The sequence below is a fragment of the Elephas maximus genome, chromosome 3 (genome assembly GCF_024166365.1).
Source record: "Elephas maximus indicus isolate mEleMax1 chromosome 3, mEleMax1 primary haplotype, whole genome shotgun sequence".
Lineage (NCBI taxonomy): Eukaryota > Metazoa > Chordata > Mammalia > Proboscidea > Elephantidae > Elephas > Elephas maximus.
Genome location: NC_064821.1, coordinates 27,628,954 through 27,650,658, shown reverse-complemented (window position 1 = coordinate 27,650,658; position 21,705 = coordinate 27,628,954). Strand labels below are relative to the sequence as shown.

The 21,705-nt window shown below is 38.0% G+C and overlaps 1 protein-coding gene across 1 annotated transcript; it reads left to right on the top strand.

Moving 5' to 3' along the window:
* Positions 1-14,519: 14,519 nt before the first annotated feature.
* Positions 14,520-17,658, top strand: LOC126071199 (putative gustatory receptor clone PTE01). The gene is made up of 2 exons (XM_049875447.1): positions 14,520-14,537; positions 16,657-17,658. The coding sequence occupies exons 1-2, from the start codon at positions 14,520-14,522 to the stop codon at positions 17,656-17,658; spliced, it is 1,020 nt and encodes a 339-aa protein (XP_049731404.1).
* Positions 17,659-21,705: the final 4,047 nt, after the last annotated feature.

The following is a 21,705-nucleotide window of genomic DNA, read 5'->3' as shown; positions in this document are numbered from 1 at the left end:
ATGTTGCCTTTGTCATTCTTATTATTGATAATTTGTGTGTTTGTGTCCTTTTTCTTAATCTTGGTAGAGATTTCTAAATTATGTTTTTCAAATAACCACCTTTCAGCTTATTTGTTTTGTTTGGCTTTATGATTGTTTATTTCTGGTCTTATTCCCTACTATTATATTTAGGTTTCATTTTTTCTCTTATTTTTCTAGCTTTTTTAGATAGACGCTTATGTCAGTCCCTGTCTTCTGCTATGTCTAGTCTGCTTTTAAACCCAGCCAATGTGGACTTAATTTCAGATATTGTGATTTTTAAGGGCTAAAATGTGGTTTTATGACTCCTATATTGAAATTTTCCATCTTTTCATCCATTTTGTTCATTTTTTCATCCATTATCTTAAACATTTTTAGGACAGTTTATATTAAATTTGCTATCTGCTAACTCCAACATCTGAATTATCTGTTGGTCTGCATCTAATATATGTTTTTATTCATGCTTTCTTGACTCCTTTAATGTCTCAATTTTTTATTGTATGCAAGCATTGTGAATAAAGGGAAGCATAGGGACAGAAGTTCAGATTAATATTTTCCTTTATGTACTCGCCGTTTTCTCTGTAAGGCTTGAGGGGCTGATCATCTTAATTCATTTGAGAACTGAGATTGATTGGGGTTTGGCTGCAGCTTTTAAATAGACCAGTCCTCCCTCTATCCAGATATCTCAAGGATGAGACCAGTTGTGTGGTTGTTTTAAGCACCTTTTTTTAAAATTGTGCTTTAAGTGAAAATTTACGGTTCAAGTCAGTCTCTCATACAAAAACTTATACACACATTGTTATGTGACCTTAGTTGCTCTCCCTATAATGTGAAAGCACACTTCTTCTCTCCACCCCCTTATTTCCTTTGTCCGTTCAACCAGCTCCTGTACCCCTCTGCCTTCTCATCTCGCCTCCAAACAGGAGCTGCCCACCTAGTCTCATGTGTCTACTTGAGCTAATAAGCACACTCCTCACCAGTATCATTTTATGTCTTGTAGTCCAATGTAATCTTTGTCTGAAGAGTTTGCTTCAGGAATGGTTTTAGTTTTGGGCTAACAGAGTCTGGGGGCCATGACCTCTAGGGTCCCTCCAGTCTCAGTCAAACCATTAAGTCTGGTCTTTTTACTAGAATTTGAGATCTGCATCCCCAATGTAATCTTTGTCTGAAGAGTTTGCTTCAGGAATGGTTTTAGTTTTGGGCTAACAGAGTCTGGGGGCCATGACCTCTAGGGTCCCTCCAGTCTCAGTCAAACCATTAAGTCTGGTCTTTTTACTAGAATTTGAGATCTGCATCCCACTTTTCTCCTGCTCCATCAGGGATTCTCTGTTGTGTTCCCTGTCAGAGCAGCCGTTGGTGGTAGTCGGTCACCATCTAATTCTTCTGGCTTCAGGTTGATGGAGTCTCTGGCTTATGTAGCCCTTTCTGTGTCTTGGTCTCACATTTTCCTCCTGTCTTTGGAGTTCTTCATTCTCCTTTGCTCTAGGTGGATTGAGACCAGTTGATGAATCTTAGATGGCCACTTGCTAGCTTTTAAGACCACAGATGCCACTCACCAAAGTGGGATGCAGAATGTTATCTTAATACACTTTGTAATGCCACTCGACCTAGATGTCCCCTGAAACCATGGTCCCCAGACCCCCACCCCTGCTACTCTGTCCCTTGAAGTGTTTGGTTGTATTCAGAAAACTTGTTAGCTTTTGGTTTAGTCCAGTTGTGTTGACTTCCCCTGTATTGTGTGTTGTCCTTCCCGTCACCTAAAAAAATTCTTGTCTACTATCTAATTAGCGAAACAACCCTTTCCCTCCCTCCCCACCTTCATAACCATCAAAGACTGTTTTCTTCTGTGTTTAAACCTTTCGTTGGGTTCTTATAATAGTGATCTCATACAATGTTTGTCCTTTTGCAACTAACTTCACTCACTATAATACCTTCCATGTTATGAAATGTTATGAAATATTTCACGGATTCATCGTTGTTCTTTATCGTTGCCTAGTTTTCCTAGTTGCCTAGTATTCCTAGTGTTCGTCCTATAGGGTCACTATGAGTCGGAATCGACTCGAGGGCACTGGGTTACTGGTTAGTATTCCATTGTATGAATATACCAAGCACTTTCTTTTATTGAACCACTTTTTTTTTAGATTGTAAGAAATTTTTCTCTGGCTTTTTGGCTTGGCTTCTTCCTTTTAGGCATGGCCCTGTGAAGCTTTCTATTGCAAGCCTGGCATGTCCCTGCTTCCTCTTACCTGAATTTTCTCCTTTCTGGAAGATTTGATCTCAGATCTTTAGCTTTCTGGTAAATCTGGCAGTTCAAATGTGGCAAATGTCTTGAAGTCAGACTTGCCATTTTTTTAGGCCTCTAACCTAGTGTGAGTTAATTTCTTCAGCACAGTGATACTGTGGTATTATACTCTGCTTTTCTAGCCCAGCACTCTAGCACTGAGTAAATGATCCATGGCGAAAATCAGCCCTGAGTTTAGGTCTTCTACATTCCAGTACACACACACCAGCTCACACTGCCATTAGCATCACTGATGACTTTGTCCCATAGTAGAATCCCTCTACCTATGCCAATATATTCCTCAGGACCATATCCAGTCTCACTAAATGCCCATAGGGAAGAAAACTGGGTTCAGTCTTAACACTCCTAGGGATGGATGGCTCTTTTCTGGAATTTTACCTCAGTTGAGTGTTAAAAAATAGGGTTTTTGAGTTTCTTTTTTTTTTTTTTAAAGTTATGGTGAAAGTGATAGTTTTCTATTACTAGTGGAAATCATTCTTTAGACTACCTGTGTGTACTCTTTATTTCTTCTCCATCTTTGGTTTTCTGCTAATGCCCTCTTGCAATACCAGTTTCAGTCCAGGTAGAATCCCTTTAAAATAAACTGCCTTTCTTCCCTATCATTGTAAACCTCTGTACAGAGACAAACTCATCAAGGATATCTTTTTACAGTCCTGTTTTCTTATTTGTTTCCTTTAATATTTCCTCCATGTGTATCGTAATTAAAAAACAAACATGTGAACCTTAACTACAATTTGGCATCTTTATCCCACTATTTTCCAAAGGAACTAAATATTTTGTTCCAGTATGTTTTAGACTGGATTATTGTTGTTGTTGTTGTTAGGTGCTGTTGAGTTGGTTCCAGCTCATAGACTCAGACTGGATTAGTCAACTTAAAATCAAAAGGAAGTGCCTAAGCAGGATGTGTATACATATATATGTGTGTGTGTGTATATATATATGTATATTTTGTAAAATATACTATGGTATAAAAATCAAAGATTTATAACAAATGACCCTTTGTTATGTACATTAGGTAATATCTTGGATTGCATAAATAAGAAAAGCATCACAAAAGCTATGAAAGGCAAGGGACTTTGAAGGGAGATTCTGTCACTCATGAATTTGGGGAAATCTTTAATACTTCTTCACAGTGCTCAGAAATGTATTTCCATTCAGAATACCTGCATTTTGAATATTTGAACCATATTTCAGTCCTAGTCAACTATCAGAAAAATTCTGCATGTAAGAAACTCAGGTAAAGTTACAAATATGATACAACTTAGGGCAGAACTTTTAGCAGTTGTGTGAGGAGGCACAAGAGTTTTGATGTGTTACAAACTCCCAGATGATGCCTGTGCTGCTGGTTCAGGGACTGAGGGACTCAAGTGCAAGCAGCACTTCTCAAACGTGAATATGAATTCACATCACCTGTAGATCTTTTTAGATCTTTGTTTTCTAGTTTCTTTTTTGTCATAATCCAGCCACATTAGGAAAATTGGGCCAATACCAGTGAAACAAAAGTACCAAAGTGTATAATAACTTGGGATAAACTTAACAGGAAAGTAAAACATACCTACATGACAATTTTAATGCATTCTGGAAGACATGCAGTGAGACATGAACAAATGGAAAGGCATACAATGTTCCCGAAGACGAAAACTCAACATGAAGAAATCATTTCACCGTGTTATTCTAAAAGTATGCAATCTCAGTTAAAAAAAAAAAAAATCAGGTTTATTTTGGACCTAAAGCTCAATTATTGTAGCCTCCATTGATGATCCTAGCCTGATCATATCACATGGATTTTGCAAAGTGGAGATTTTTAAAAATTTTGTAATTCAATTTTTTTTTTAAATAGTAAATCACCATCATTTTTTTTCATAGGTTGTCCTACATTTTCCCAATGCGGCCTCCATAAGCTAGCTCATGCCTCATTTTTAAACTGCCTTATTAAAATGTAGTTTATATAACCATATGACTCAGTCATGGTAAGTGTATAAGTCAATGGTTTTTAGTATATTCACAGATATGTGCAACCATCATCACAGCCAATTTTAGACCATTTTTATCACCTCAAAATGAAACCATGTACTCTTTAGCTATCACTTGCAAATCCTGGGTAACCACTCACCTACTTTCTGTCTCATTTCTCTGTGCTGAACATTTCATATGAATGGAATCATAATATGTGGTCTTTTGTGACTGTTTACTTTCACTTAGCATAATGTTTTCAAGGCTTATCCATGTTGTAGTGTGTATCATCAGAACTTGGTTCCTTTTTATAGCTGAATAATATTCCACTGTATGGGTATACCAAATATTCAAGTCTTCTTTTGAAATGAACAGCTTAGTATTTGAGCAAGTCTTGATTTCTAACACAAGATGTTCAAAATTCACATTCTGTACTCCCTGCCCCAGAACTGTAAAGAGGCATTCCTTTTAGAGAGTACCAGTTGTATCCATCAAGACTGGGACATTATTGGTTTAAGGGCTTTGAGTAACCTTTTTTACTTTTAAACTTTCACATTGGTTCTTTTCTCATAATAGCTTCATTTTTTCTTTTCGCCTGAATGCATTGTCCTACATTTCTTTGTGAATATAACATTTTTTAAAAAATACTCTGGTCAATTGGCTAGGTTTATTCAGTGTTAAATTCCAAAACCTTTGAAATTCAATGACTCTTGGTGTGCTTGAATTTCCTCCAGTATTGTGTGCTTTTTGTTTTTAACTGAAGAAGCCTTATTATTCTGTTAGTGCTGCAAATGTTTACTTGCATCCTGTGCCAGTGGGAAGAAAATGGGTGTTTGCTGGGTGGGTTTGACAGTAGAGAGACTTCTAAGCATGGGGGTTCCTCAGATAACCTAGATGTGCCCTGACACTCAAAGCATTGCCCTGCTTCTAGCTGGACTCACTGCTCCATGTTGTATCATATGCTGTCCTCTGCTGAGCACAAGTGGCAGAAGGATAGACTTCTATGGTTTTAGCCTAAAGTTGAAATTCTGTTAAATGAGGTCAGCATATGAAATCTACCCCAACTCTTTTGAAAAACAATGACATTCTAAGTTCTAGTGTTCTGGGGTGAAGAAAATGAAATAGCTGAAAGAACACCTCTACTGTATGGGACAAAATATTTGCAAATCATGTATTTGATTAGGGCCTTGTATCTTTAAGCAACTATTACAACTCAACAATAAATAGACAACCCAACTGAAAAATGGACAAAGGGCATAAATGGGCATTTCTTTAGAAAGGTACAAATGGCTTTGTATATTGAAAATACTTTTACTTTCAATAAGTACATGAAAAGATGCTCAACATCATTCATCATTACAGAAATACAAGTGCACATCAAAACAATCTAAAAAATATGATACCACTTCACAAGTCTATAATGTGAGGACAGAGAAATTGGAACCCTCACATATCGCTGGTAGGAATGTAAAATGATGCAGCCATCTTGGAAAACAGTCTGGTAGTTCATCAAATTGTTAAACATTAAGTTTCTATATGACCCATAAATTCCACTCCCCAGTATGTACTAAGAGAATTGAAAATACATGTTCGCACAAAAACTTGTACATGAATATTCATAGCAGCATGATTCATAATGCCCCCAAAATGGAAAACCCTAATGTCCATCAGTTCACGCATGGATAAACAAAATGTACATCCATACAATAGAATATTACTCAGCCATAAAAAGGAATGAAGGGATCCTCATCCATTGCTGGTAGAAATGTAAAATGGCACTAACACTGTGGAAAACAGTTTGGCAGTTCCTCAAAAAGTTGAACATAGAACTACAACATGACCCAGCAATCTCAATCCTAGGTATATACACAGAAGAAGTGACAGCAGAATTGCAAAAAGAAACCTGAACACCAGTGCTCATTGCAACACTTTTCACAATCAGCGAAAATGTGGGAACAAGTGAAATGCCCTTCAAGAGATGAATAGATAAACAATGTATATACATACTTTGAAATATTACTCAGCCATAAAGAGAAATGAAGTCCTGATGCATACATACTACAATGTGGATGAACCCTGAAAACATGCTGAGCTAAATAAGCCAGTCACAAAAGGACAAATATTGTATGTTCTCACTTATGCGAAGTAAGCAAATGTATACAAACCAAAGATTATTAGTGATTATCAGGAGTGAGAGGGAGGGGTAAAGGGAGTTTTTGCTTAGATAGCACTGAATTTATACTAATGGTGATGGAATAATTTGATAAACGATAGCAAGAATTGTAGCACAGCTTTAAAAATGTAATCAGTGTCGCTGAATTATACATGAACAGTTATTGAATTGGTGCATGTTTTCTTGTGTAAATAAAAAGGAATAAAGTAATACATTAATAAAAAGAATGAAGTACTGATACATGAACTTTGAAACCATTATACCAAATGAAAGAAGCCAGACCTCGCCCCCCCAAAATTGTATGATTCCATTTATATGAAGAACAAGTAGTTGGAAAATAAGGCCTTGGTGATAGAAATGACGTTGGAGATCACATGATAGAATTTTGTAAGATCAACAATCTATTCATTGGAAATACCTTTTTTCAACAAAATAAATGGTGACTATGCATGTAGACCTCACCAGATAAAATACATAGTAATCTAATTGACTACATCTGTGGAAAGAGATGATGGAGACTCAATATCATCAGTCAGACAAGGCTGGGGGCCAGCTGTGGAAAGGACCATCAATTGGTCTTATGCAAGTTCAGGTTGAAGCTGAAGAAAAATTTTAAAAGTCCACTATAGCCAAAGTATGACCTTCAGTGTATCCAACCTGAATTTAAAGACTGTATCAAGAATATCAAGAATAGAATTGATGCACTGAATACTAATGACTGAAACCAGACACATTATGGAATTTCATCAAGTACATCGTACTTGAAGAAAGCAAAAGGTCGTTAAAAAGGAAAGAAAGAAAAGATCAAAATGGATGTCAGAAGAGACTGTGCAGCTTGCTCTTGAACATAGCTAAAAAATGGAAGAAATAATAAACTAAAAGACTTGAACAGAAGATTTCAAAGGGTGGCTTCAAAAGACAGCGTAAAGTATAATGTATCGTGCAAAGACCTGAAGTCAGACCATCAATTGTTCTTATGCAAGTTCAACTTGAAGCTGAAGAAAATTAAAATGAGTACACAGAAGAACACCCCATATCTCAAGCTGAACGAACTGAAGAAAAATATTGAAGCCTCAAGTTGTGATATTGAAAGATTCTATGGGCAAAATATTGAGAGATGCAGGAAGCATCAAAAGAAGATGGGAGTAATACACAGAGTCACCATATCAAAAATAATTGATCAGCATTCAGTCATTTTGGGAGGTAGCATATGATCAAGAACTGATGGTATTACAGGAAGAATTCTAAGCTTCACTGAAGGCATTGGTGGAAAACTAGGCTCCAAGAGTTGATGGAATACCAGTTGTTTCAACCGACTGATGCAACACTGGAAGCACTCATTTGTCTATGCCAAGATATTTGGAAGAGAGCTACCTGGTCAACCAAGTGGATGAGATCCATATTGGTGCCCATTTCAAAGAAAGGTGATCCAGCAGAACATGGAAATTATCAAACAATATCATTAATATCACACGCAAATAAATTTTGCTAAAGGTAATTAAAAAATGGTTGCAGCAGTACATCGACAGGGAACTGCAAGAAATTCAAGCCAGATTCAGGAGAGGACATGGAATGAGGGATATCATTGCTGATGTCAGATGGGTCTTGGCTGAAAGCAGAGAACACCAGAAAGATGTTGGCCAGTGTTTTATTAACTATGCAAAGGCATTTGACTGGATTGTAACAAGTTATCAATATCATTGCAAAGAATGGGAATTTCAAGACAATTGTGTTCGTGAGGAATCTGTACATGGTTCCAAATATGAGGAACCAAGAGGCAGTTGTTTGAACAGAACAAGGGGATACTACATGGTTTAAAATCAGGAAAGGTGTGCATCAGGGTTGTAGCCTTTCACATGCAATCTGTATGCTGAGCATGCATTGTTTCTATCACCAAGGCCATATTTTCCAACTACTGTTCCTTCTTTTTTCTGACTTTTGCATTCTAATCACCAGTAATTGTGAATGCATCTCGATTGAATGTTTGATCAATTTTAGACTGCAGAAGTTGGTAAAAACTTCAATTTCCTCATCTTTGGCATTAGTGATTAGTGTATAAATTTGAATAATTGTTGTATTCACTGGTCTTAGTTGTAGGTGTATGGATATTGTCCTGTCCCACCGTGAGCATCGTACTTCAGGATAAAACCAAAACCAAACCCAATGCTGTCGAGTCAATTCTGACTCATAGCGACCCTATAGGACAAAGTAGAACTGCCCCAGAGTTTCCAAGGAGTGCCTGCGGATTCGAACTGCCGACCCTTTAGTTAGCAGCCGTAGCACTTAGCTACCATGCCACAAGAGTTTCCGTACTTCAGGATAGATCTTGAAATATTCTTTTTGATAATGAATGACATGCCATTCCTCTTCAATTTGTCATTCCCAGCATAGTATGCCATATAATCGTCCAATTCAGAATGGCCAATACCAGTCCATTTCAGCTCAGTAATGCCTAGGATATCTATATTAATGTGTTCCATTTCACTTTTTATTACTTCCTAGATTTTCCTAGATTCATCGTTTGTATATTCCACTTTTTGATCATTAATGGATATTTGCAGCTGTTTCTCCTCATTTTGAGTCATGCCACATCAGCAAATGAAGGTCCTGAAAGCTTGACTTCCTCTATGTCATTAAGTTCAAATCTACCTTGAGGAGGCAGCTCATCCCCAGTCGTATTCTGAGTGCCTTCCAACCTGAGGGGCTCATCTTCCAGCACTATACAAGACAATGTTCTGCTGCTACTCGTAAGATTTTCACTGGGCAGTTTTTTCAGGTCCTACTTCCTAGTCTTAGTCTGGAAGCTCCACTGAAACCTGTCCACCAAGGGTGACCCTGCTGGTATTTGAAATGCAATGGCATATCTTCCAGCATCACAGCAACACGCAAGCCACCACTGTTTGGCAAACTGACAGATGGGTGGTGGAATCAAAAATAGAGACAACCTAAATGTCCATTAGCAAATGAGTGGATAAAAGAATGTGGTATATGCGTGCAATGGAATATTACTTGGCCATAAAGATAAATGAAGTCCTGAATCATGCTACAACATAGATGAATCTTGAAAATATGCTGTGTGAAATAATCACAAAAGGGCAAATATTACATGATCTCACAGAGACTAAAGTGGTAATTATGGATGGAAGGGATGGAGGAAAAGGGGGTCTTAGCTTAGAGAGCACTGAGTTTTTGCTAATGGTGGTGGGATAATTTGGAAACAGTGGTCATGCTCGTACCACATGATGAATGTATTCCGTGTCACCGAATTGTACATTTAAAAAATGTTGAATTGGCAAATGTTTCGGCATATATATTTTTACCACAATAAAACAATTAAAAATAAAAAAAGAAGAAATAGAAGGACCAGCCTTTTCAAGGACATTCACTTTTCTTATGCTTTTGTTGCATTAATATTAACAAGTCCTCAGAGATTGGGATAACATGGACTAATCTGGCTAATGATGAGCCGAGTGAATTGAACTCCCCAGACCACAAAGATAAACAATCAGCCTGTGCCCTCCATCCTTCAGGTTTCCAGTCCCAGTTCAGCAGGCTTCATAGATGTGTCTCCTTCCATGGTCATCTGCAACAGGAAGTCGATGCCCTATTCTGTCTTTCTGCCAATCCTTAGGAAGGAGCCTCAGCCTTCACTCATCAGGCAGGGGAAGAGCAGTGGACCCACACTCCTCAGTCATGCTCCAGCAGAGACCCAGCAGAGACCCGTGAGTGCATGGCAGACAGTGAATGCAAGAGGGACTGGGGAGCATCATTTCCTCATTAGGATAAGCAGGACAGTTGGGATGGCTGGATAGGAGGCCCCAAAATTCAGTTTCCGCTCAGAGGCCTGTGAGGTTTCTGTTCTTGTTTCTGTTGGAGCTTCCAGAACTCTCATCCAGAGTTCCAATTTTTTCTTCACCACTGGATCTAGCTCCTCTAGGCATCTCTCCCACAATAGCAGGAAATGGCCCCTCTAAACTGTCCCCCAAGCAACCCAGAAAGATAATGAAGATGATGATGATGATTTTGGGGGTGAGAACAATGACAGTAACCATGATACCATGAATCTTTATTAAGGACTTCTAAGTGCCAGGCTCTGAGCTAAGTGTTCTTTGTAGTTTGTTTCATTTCATCTGCATAATCACCTTTAATATATTATTGCATGTATTATTGTTATTTTACAGATAAGGAAGGAGCACAACCTTTTTATGTAATTTGTACGACTTCATGGGGTAGAAATAGGTGAAGCCTGTTTGAATTTGGGCAGCCTGACTCTAGATACAGGGCATGTGACCATTATTCTCCCCTGCCAACCTACCCTGCCATTTAATGTTTTATTCCAGTCAGGAACCCCCTCCTTACTCTGCTCCTTTCTTTGGGGGTCCCTGGTAGACCTCCTCAGCATAGAGCAGGAGGTGCCTCTTGCTGCATCAACTATAGGAAGGATATCTGAGATCACGCGCAAGGATCACAGAAGGAGTTGGCAGATAATAATTTAGGACAGATCTTTCTCTTGGTCCTGCTCCTATATTTTGCCTCAGCTGTCCTTTTTCTCCTCCATGCTTGCAGTTTAGCTCTCCTCGATCTTAGAGACATAACGTCAAAGTCTCAGTTTCCATTCCTGCTCAGGAAACTGGAAACAGATAAAAGGTACACCTTAGATGAACCTTTGATTAAGCTCTCTCTGGACCTCTGCTTTATACTTTCTGAAGTATAGGGAAACAGAGTGAAGTTTAATGCCTGGGTCTCAGAGATCAACGATATAATTTTAAATACTGTCTGTACTACTTATTATCTGTGTGACATGGGCAAGCTCTTAGTACCTCTAAGCCTTCATTTGTCATATAAATTGATCCTTAGTTGATACAGTTGCATTGACTAGGAATTAAACAGACAATGGATACGTCATAAGTGATGCAATAAGTGATGGATGCATCTAGTCAGAGCAAAAATATATTGTAGATATTATTAGTATTGATAAGACTAAGCTTCATACCATTTGACTAAAATATTCAGCAACTCGAAGGTTTGGTTTTCAATGGATCCTTGACAGAATGATTTTATTTTTGTCCTTATACGAATGGATACCTGTATCTCCTTGAGTACTTGAAGGCTCACTCATTTGTGATTTCCCAGAGCCTATAATGTAATTGTTACCAAGTAGGCAACGAGGACAACAACAACAACAACAACAAAAGTCTGTGTTAAATTTGAATAGACCCTTGACTGGGTCACAGGATCCAGGCCTGGTCAGTGTGGTTTCCACACACTGAGTGCTTTCCTGCCTGTGCTTTCACCTTTTCCAGAGATGTCCCATAGGACTTGAGACAAGATAAAATAGTGTTTCTTTGTTTATATATCATGGACTTTCTATGGGACCTCTTATTTTCCATTTAATAGGATCTAGAATAATTTTATAATAATTATTCAAACAAATTGTTGAGATTTGAAAAATATGAAAAAAAAAAAAAGGTAGAGAAGGGGCAGGTAAGTCTTACTGTGCAGACTAAGGCATATTTTAGAATTTCCAGTCAGTTCATGCTCCAGTGCCTTGAGTGAGACAAGATATTGAATCAAATGTCATTAAACTTTTGTTAGGATTATATTTCATCAGTAAACCTACTATTACAATAAGTCAAATAATCGTTGAAAACAAGAACGAAATGTGTTAAGTTCCAAACCTCCCATAGGTGCCACACATGTCCTAGAGATGAGTGTTGTTCTTCCCATTTCCAGAAAAGAAATGCCAGCACGGAGAGGTAGAGAAACTTAAAACACACTGTGCATGTAGTAGGTGAAAGATGTGAAACTCAGACCTTTGTCTTCTGGCTCCTGTCTTGGGACCCTGTCCCCTCCACCACAGATGAATTTTTTTTTTTTCCAAACTTATCTTGTCCCAGATGATCAAACAGGCAGAACTGTAGATTCCTTCTCTGTGACTCAGTGAGTTCATCTGTGAATTTTTGAATAAACCAGTGGTTTATAGGGGGCTTTGGGGCATAAGTATTGAGGATTACAGGGTTTTCTATGAATAGTAATGCATTTTAAGGCACAGCTTGGAAATACAAGGCATTAGAACATTCCCTATACAAGGTGAGCATTTCATTTGGAGCCACTGTGGAATGACTATTAATAGACAGAATTAAGGGATTTTTAAAAATTATATACCTTAAAAAGTAGAGGATGTAGTTGATAGTAACCAATTTTCTATGTTCGATTAATGGTAAAATTGAACATGTATCTATTGTTACAACTAAAAAAAGAAACTACATGCATATATCTTATAGAAATTCTCACTTGTTTGAATGAAGAGAGGCACAAGAGTTTTATAAGATTATCATAACAAGAAATTGATAAAATGAAGTCCATTTCTTAGTTAATACTATGCACCCGTTAAACTAGATTTTAGATGTATGTACTTCACAGAGAGACTTAAAACACAATGTGGTAAATGACAACATTTTGGGGGGCATATGTTAAATATGATACTGTTTAGATAAATCTCCAAAAAGCTGTTTATACATAAATCAACACTACCATTATGGAAACACTGACGGGAAAATAATACCCATCAAATTCATAGCAGTTTTTGTTCTTGAGGAACAGCTATGTAGAGGAATAGGATCATGCAGGAATACCAAAAAAATTCACGTTTTAATTATAATATTTTAAATTTCTACAAAATATCCTGAAACAAATACAAATTTTTGTATTTTTAAGATTGGGAGTGAGTATTAATGATCATATGCAATAGTAATGGAGCTTTTACTAAGCCCTTGGCCATTTCCTATGGCAGTGTTTCTCAAAATAGGCTGTACATTAGGAGAAGCAAGAACCTCACCTGCAGAGATTATTATTCAATCGTTTCTAGGCCGTGGCTAGGGCATCAATGTATTTTAGAATACCTGCAGATAATTGTATTGATCAACAAGGATTGAGAGGCACTATTCTAAGCATTTTGTATGTTCTATTTTAATTTCTTGCAGCAACTCTGTAAGATAGTATCATTGCTTGAATTGTGTCCCCCCAAAATATCTGTCTACTTGGTTAGGTAGTGATTCCCTTGTATGATTGTGTGATTGTCTACCATTTTATCTTCTGATGTGATTTCACTATGTGTTGTAAATCCTATCAATATGATGTAATAAGATGGATTAGCGGCAGTTATATTGATGAGGTCTACAAGATTAGATACTGTCTTAAGCCAAATTCTTTGAGATATAAAAGAGAGAAGCAAGCAGAGAGACAGGGGGACCTCATACCACAAGAAGGCAGTGCCCAGAGCAAAGCGTGTCCTTTGGACCTGAGGTTCCTGAGCTGAGATGCTTCCAGACCAAGGGAAGATTGATGACACGGACCTTCTTCCAGGGCCAACGAAGGAAGCCTTCCCTTGAGCTGATGCCCCAAATTTGGACTCGTAGCCTACTAGACTGAGAAAATAAAATTCTCTTTGTTAAAACCATCTACTTGTGGTATTTCTGTTATAGCAGCACTAGATAACTAAGACAGATAGATTTAATTATTACCCCCATTTTACAATGAGCAAACTGTCCAGGTTTTTGTCATGTTATTCTCTATTCTTTGTTCTTTTCAATTTTGCATTTTTTCCCCAAATTAAGTCTTATTGTCACCTGACAAGAGAAATGCAGGCACCAGTTGCCTTCAGGGAGCTGAATTTAGGAGAATTGTAATCCCCCTAAAGGAAGGATTGACTAGAAAAGCTGTTAAGTAGGCATAAGATGGCTAGGTTTCAAACCTGTCTTTGGGATTCCCTCTGGTTCTGAATTCCTCAACTGTAAATAAGAGGGCTAGATGCGATGAGGAAACAATGCTTCCTAAATGTTTAGTATTAAGAAACACATTTAAGAACATGACGAATAAAATAAATCTCACTGAATTGTACATGTGAAGAATGTGAAAATGGCAAATGTTATTTTCCACAATAAGTGAAAAAAGAAACACATTTAAGCACTTTTACCAACCCACTACAATATGGCAACCAAAACAAAAAGCGATCTCAAGCCCCAGTTGTTTCCCTGAGATTGTATAGGATTGATATAACTAATCCTGCACGAAATGAAAAATAAGAGCCTGGTATTTCTTTAAAAGTTATTGTTTAATATGTGAGAGACTGACTTGATTTGTAAACTTTCACTTAAAGCACAATAAAAATTATTTAAAAAAAGTTATTGTTTAATCATTGACAGGTGCATTGTACATGAATGCCATCTTCAGGGTCAGCAGTATGTGATTTTGTACATTTAACCAAAACGTTTATCGAAATTTAAAATATGTGTACCAAAGCCAAACAGATCCATATTTATGCCTATTCCCAAGAAAGGCGATCCAACCAAATGTGGAAATTATAGAACAATACCATTAACATCACACACAAGTAAAATTTTGCTGAAGAGCATTCAAAAACGGCTGCAGCAGTATATCGACAGGGAACAGGCCGGTTTCAGAAGAGGACTTGGAACCAGGGATATCATTGCTGATGTCAGATGGATCCTGGCTGAAAGCAGAGAATACCAGAAGAATGTTTACCTGTGTGTTATTAACTTTGCAAAGGCATTCCACTGTGTGGATCATAACAAACTATGCATAACATTGCAAAGAATGGGAATTCCAGAACACTTAATTGTGCTCATGAGGAACCTTTACATAGGTTAAGAGGCAGTTGTTCAGACAGAACAAGGGGATACTGATTGGTTTAAACTCAGGAGAGGTGTGCGTCAGGGTTGTGTTCTTTCATCATACCTATTTAATCTATATGCTGAACAAATAATACGAGAAGCTGGACTATACGAAGAAGAACAGGGCATCAGGATTGGAGGAAGACTCATTAACAACCTGCGTTATGTGGATGACACAACCCTGCTTGCTGAAAGTGAAGAGGACTTGAAGTACTTACTAATGAAGATCAAAGACCACAGCCTTCAGTATGGACTGCACCTCAACATGAAGAAAACAAAAATCCTCACAACTGGACCAATGAGCAACATCATGATAAACAGATGAAAGATTGAAGTCATCAAGGATTTCATTTTACTTGGATCCACAATCAACACCCATGGAAGCAGCAGTCAAGAAATCAAAAGACGCATTGCATTGGGTAAATCTGCTGCAAAGGACCTCTTTAAAGTGTTGAAAAGCAAAGATATCACCTTGAAGACTAAGGTGCGCCTGACCCAAGCCATGGCATTTTCAGTCGCATCATATGCATGTGAAAGCTGGACAATGAATAAGGAAGACCGAAGAAGAATTGACACCTTTGAATTGTGGTGTTGGTGAAGAATATTGAATATACCATGGACTGCCAAAAGAACGAACAAATCTGTCTTGGAAGAAGTACAGCCAGAATGCTCCTTAGAAGCAAGGATGGCGAGATTGCGTCTTACATACTTTGGACATGTCATCAGGAGGAATCAGTCCGTGGAGAAGGACATCATGCTTGGAAGAGTACAGGGTCAGCAGAAAAGAGGAAGCCCCTCAACAAGGTGGATTGACACAGTGGCTGCAACAATGAGCTCAAGCATAACAACGATTGTAAGGATGACGCAGGACCGGGCAGTGTTTTATTCTGTTGTGCATAGGGTCGCTATGAGTCGGAAGCGACTCGATGGCACCTAACAACAACAACAACATACCAAAGCCAAAGGTTGGGAATTATATTTGAAAAGACTTTAAAAAGACGTCTCACATATTTGAGTGAGCACTTATTTCTACAAAGGAGGGAAGTCATAAAATCAAAAATGATGAAAACCTATGAAGATAGCTAACATGTAAAAATCCTTTCTGATGCTGAGCGTTTGACTTTAATTTAGAATCCACATAATGTTGTTCTAGCTCTTACAGAGTGTAAATATTCTAAATCAAGGGAATTTCTAAAACTGCATCTGAATAAAATAAGGTTCCTTTAATGCGTATGTTTTTTTTTTTCTTAAAAGGAGGCTGTTTCTTAATCCATTTGTTTTGTTCAAAAGGACAGGGCTATATTTTACTGTGTTCTTTGATTTGTACTGTCTGTGTGTGCTTGCTCCTCTAATATTCTTCAGCCCTGTACATCTAAAGTGGATGACTAGCACAGACACTGATGAGGGTCGAGTTCTAAGAAGAATGAGTTTGCCACGACTGAGAAACATTGCTAAAAATACTGGGGTGTATAGTCCTCAAGTATGAATACTTACATATTTCTTGAATTCCAAATAAGGACAGAGTGCTAAGTGCTTATTGTTTGCTTTTTTCCAACCCTCTTTTCTTTTCTAAAAGTTGCCTCAGCCACATAGAACCACAGAATCTAACACATGTCTCAGAATTCCTCCTTCTGGGCCTCTCAGAGAATCTGGGACTGCAGCCCCTCCTCTTTGGAATGTTCCTGTCCATGTACCTGGTCACTGTGCTTGGGAACCTGTTCATTGTCATGGCCGTCAGCCGTGACCCCCACCTCCACACTCCCATGTACTTCTTCCTCTCCAACCTGTCTTTGGCTGACATTGGTTTCACTTCCACCACAGTCCCAAAGCTGATTGTAGACATTCAAGCTCACAGCAGTGTCATTTCCTATGCAGGATGCCTGACTCAGATGTCTTTTTTTATGCTTTTTGGATGTTTGGACAGTCTGCTCCTGACTTCAATGGCCTATGACCGTTTTGTGGCCATTTGTCACCCCCTGCGCTACCGAGTCATCATGAATCCCTGCCTATGTGGCTTGCTGGTTTTGGCGTCCATTTTCATCAGCCTTTTGGTCTCCCAACTGCACAGTTCAGTGGTGTTACAAGTTACCTACTTCAGGGATGTGGAAATTGCTCATTTCTTCTGCGACCCTTCTCAGCTGCTCAGCCTTGCCTGTTCTGATGCATTCATCAATAACATAGTAATGTATATTGTTGGTGCCATGTCTGGTTTTCTCCCGATTTCAGGGATCCTTTTCTCTTATTCTAAAATTGTTTCTTCCGTTTTGAGAGTCCCATCATCAGGTGGGAAGTATAAAGCCTTTTCTACTTGTGTATCTCACTTGTCAGTTGTTTGCTTATTTTACGGAACAGGCCTTGGAGTGTACCTCAGCTCAGCCGTTTCATCTTCCCCCAGAAAAGGTGCGGTGGCCTCGGTGATGTACACTGTGATCACCCCCATGCTAAACCCCTTCATCTACAGCCTGAGGAACAGGGACATTAAGAGAGCCCTGAGGAGGCTTCTCAGCACAGCAGCCTAATCTCAATACCTGTGCAATCTTTTTTTGTTGTGGGATTGGAAAAGGCAGCAAAGCCAAACATCTAAAACTGCAAATCTTGTGTATCGGGTCACTTCATTTTTGTAACTCATGGCTTTCATTCTTCTCTGTTCTGTATCTGAATATTTTTCCTTTTCGTATGTCTTTAATGGGATTGGGGGTATTCTGGAATCCTTTGTACATAATAATCACTGTATGACTAAATCCTATTATGCCTATGAAGCCTTCTGTAGTTTCTCATCAAGAACCCAGGCATACTGGAGGAATGCACAATTCCCTTTTTATATACTTAAAATGTACATGCATTTCCAGGGCTCATGTGTATTTTCCATACAACTTTTGTATCTATCAGATCTATTTATGCAGGTTATATGTAAGAATGTATGTCATTGGTCCTCAATCTCGACTTTTATTGTAATCATCTGGAAAGTTTTGAAAATACTGATGACAGGGTCCCACCACCAGAGATTCTGATAACTGGACTAGGGTGGCTTGAGGCTGAGCTTTTAAAAAAGCATCCCAGGAAGCTGTGCTGTGCAGCCAAAGTTGAGAACTACTGATCTAAGTCAGATATCTTGTTTCAAGATGACTAGTACATCTTGAGTCCGTTACTGCTCCCGACTAGATAGTGAAGAACCTAAAGAGATTAGAGTTCAAATGGGGAAGATATGAAAGAAACTACTCCAGCAACAAGCAATGTGATTTTCTCCAATACTCTTGACAATATTTCTTTACATATATTCTCCCCCCACACCATTGGCAACCTTATATGTAACAGAAAGAAACATTTTCCAGTCCTGCACCATCTTCATTATTGTTGTTATGTTTGAGTCCGTTGTTGCAGCTCTCTTGTGTCAATCCATCTGATGGTTTCCCTTGTTTTTGTTGGCCCTTTACTTTGTCAAAGATGTTTTTTTTTTCATAGCTGTTGGTCTTTCCTGATGACATATCCAAAGTAAGAAAGTCTAAGACTTGCCATCCTTGCTTCTAAGGAAGATTCTGTTTATATGTCTTCTAGGACTGATTTGCTCATTATCCATACCATACAGGGGTCATGTATATGCTGATTTTTAGGCTATTGTCTCTCTGTTCCAATTTTACCTTCTATACGTTACTTTGTAATTAAGAGTAGGGTTCTTGAAATCACTGATTTATCTAACTTTCTTTCAATAGTGGTCAGTAATGGTCATTATGCCCTAAAAAAAACAGCATTTTCCTGTATACACTGTAGCCCTTGACACAGTAGTGACATCTTGCAGTTACTATCTCTGTGTTACCACATTGTTAATTTTATGCCTGTCAGTCCTTCATAACTATCTAACCAATTCCCTATATTAAATTATCTTCATTTCAATAACTGGTGTGCTTTTTCTTTTCTTGACTGAACCCTGACTGACAAATCATGACATTAAGTATAAAGGTATGTTGTAAGATGTCTGAAATTGGAACATTGTAAAATGTGCTCAGGAAAGAAACATGGTTATAAATGATATTTTGGTTATGGTTGTCCGACTGAGATTTAAGTGGTGGTGAATTTCCAGTTGCTGTGTGGCTCTAATGGTGCCTAATCATCATGACGTCATCCAAGTCGTCATAAATAAATGGAACTTTACCTTCTTTTACATTAGCCTAGGATGTCAAAGGGCCATGTCTTCAGCAAAGGTGAGCTCTTTCCTTGCATAACAACAATCTTGTTAGTACTTCCCTTTGTAGTCATGCTTCCTTGTCTTCTACCATGATGAACCAGCCTTTAGAATCCTTTTCACTTCCACAGAGTGGGTATCCAGCTCTCATTTAGATATGCCATGCATTTCTATATGTGTTGGCTCTCTGAGAAGCTCTCCAGTAACTAGTTTAATGTACTCTGCCTTTTACCACTAAGGTAAATCACCTACCAACTACGCTAATGAGCACTTGATGAAAGAAATGCACTTGACAGAACATGAAATCAGTGAGATGTTGCTGTTCTTAGGTACTGTCGAGCCAATTATGACTCATACTAACCTCATGTGACAGAGTAGAAATAACCCATTAAAATTGCTAAATTATTAAATTACTAAATTTCGTACCCATTTATGTAAACCTATTCACTTTTGGCAAAACAAAAAACAGAAAAGAAAAAAAAACCCTTGGTAAATGTCAAGGAATATTGCCTTTTGACATCAATCACATGGCAGACTTTCTCCAGAGGTAAATTTTTATTTTGCGTCTTTTAATTTCATGATTTAGAAAGAGTGCTAATGACTGATTAACACTACCCGTGAGGAAAAGACTGAAAGGAAATATGCCAGGAGGTTTTTTTTTTTTTTTTTTTAAATCTAAGAGTGCTGTGACAACCCATGGCTAGGAGAGGGAACACAGATAATAAGGTGTGAAATTTGAAGACACAAATTCACCCAGATCTCTGCTAAAAAAAAAGACCTTTGGCAACTCAGTGTTCCTCTCTGTGGCTCAGATTCTGCAGCAGCAAATTGAGTATGATCATACTTATCTCCTAAGGCCTTAATGATTATATATAATTTTTTTAAGGACCAGTAAAATGGTAGTTTCCCATCAAACAGTGGCTTTTTTTGTATTTTAAATCACTTTTAAGAAGTTAGTTTTAAATGAGCATTCCAGGAACTCAAAAGTCACTTGATTATAAACTGTGTGACCTTGGGCATGCTACAAAGCACCTACTTAACCTCCTCATCTGTATAGTTGTGATAACAAAAGCACTTAACTGAGATGTGGTTGAGGAGATACAATAAAATGTCTTATTACAAAAGTGTTTAGCTCACAGTAATGGGTCAATAAATGTAAACTCTTACAGTCATCATATTAATAGGCCAGTGTAGTAGTCCAACTAATGAGCTATGCAGGCAAAAAAAAAATTGATTTTTAACATTATCACCTCTAACTTGTTAGCTGTGTGGACTGGGACTTGTTCTTTAACTCTCAAGCCTCTGCTTCTTTATGGTACTTGCTTACGGCACTGCAGGATTAAACAGATAATGCATGCACACGTTAAATAGAGAGATGATCATTGTCATCATTCTAGGGCTGATGCCATTCAAATAAATTATTTGGACTCCAAGTGTGCTTTACCCTGGATACCTGACAGACCATTACAATTTAAGTTTATACAATGAGACCTGGGGCAGGTAAGAGGAGAGAATTAATATCATTGATATATATGTAGTATATATCTATATCTATGTATATATATACTCAATATATATATACACTCAAAATCTAGCACAGTAAGGAAAGAGATTAGGTACATCTCTACCTTGTACAATGTTAACTAAATTGTTAACTGTCAGTACCCCCATGTGTCTGTCAGTTTGTTGTACTATGGTGGCTTGTGTGTTGCTGTGATGCTGGAAGCTATGCCACCTGTATTCAAATATACCAGCAAGGTTACCCATGGCAGGTAGGTTTCAGTTGAGCTTCCAGACTAAGACTGACTAGGAAGGAGGACCTGGCAGTCAACTTCTGAAAAGAATTAGCCAGTGATATAGTGCCAAAAGATGAAAACCTTGCATTGGAAGGCACTCCTCAAAGAAGAGTCAATCTAAATGACATGGATAGAGTCCAGCTTTTGGGACCTTCATTTGCTGATGTGGCACGACTCAAAATGAGAATGAAGAGTGGCAAACATCAATAATCAGAACCTGGAATGTACCAAGTATGAATCTGGAAAAATTGGAAGTCATCAAAAATGAAACAGAACACATAAAGATCAATATCCTAGGCATTAAAAAAAAAAAAAAATTAGTGAGCTAAAATGAACGGGTATTGGTCATTGTGAATAGGACAATCATATGGTCTACTATACCAGAAATGACAACTTGAAGAGGAATGGCATTGCATTCACCATCAAAAAGAACATTTCAAGAGCTATCCTGAAGTACGGCACTGTCAGTGATAGAATAATATCCATATGCATGCAAAAAAGACAGTTAATATGACTATTATTCAAATTGAAGCAACAACTACTAAGGCCAAAGATCCAGTCTAAAATTGATCAAACATGCAATCAGGGTG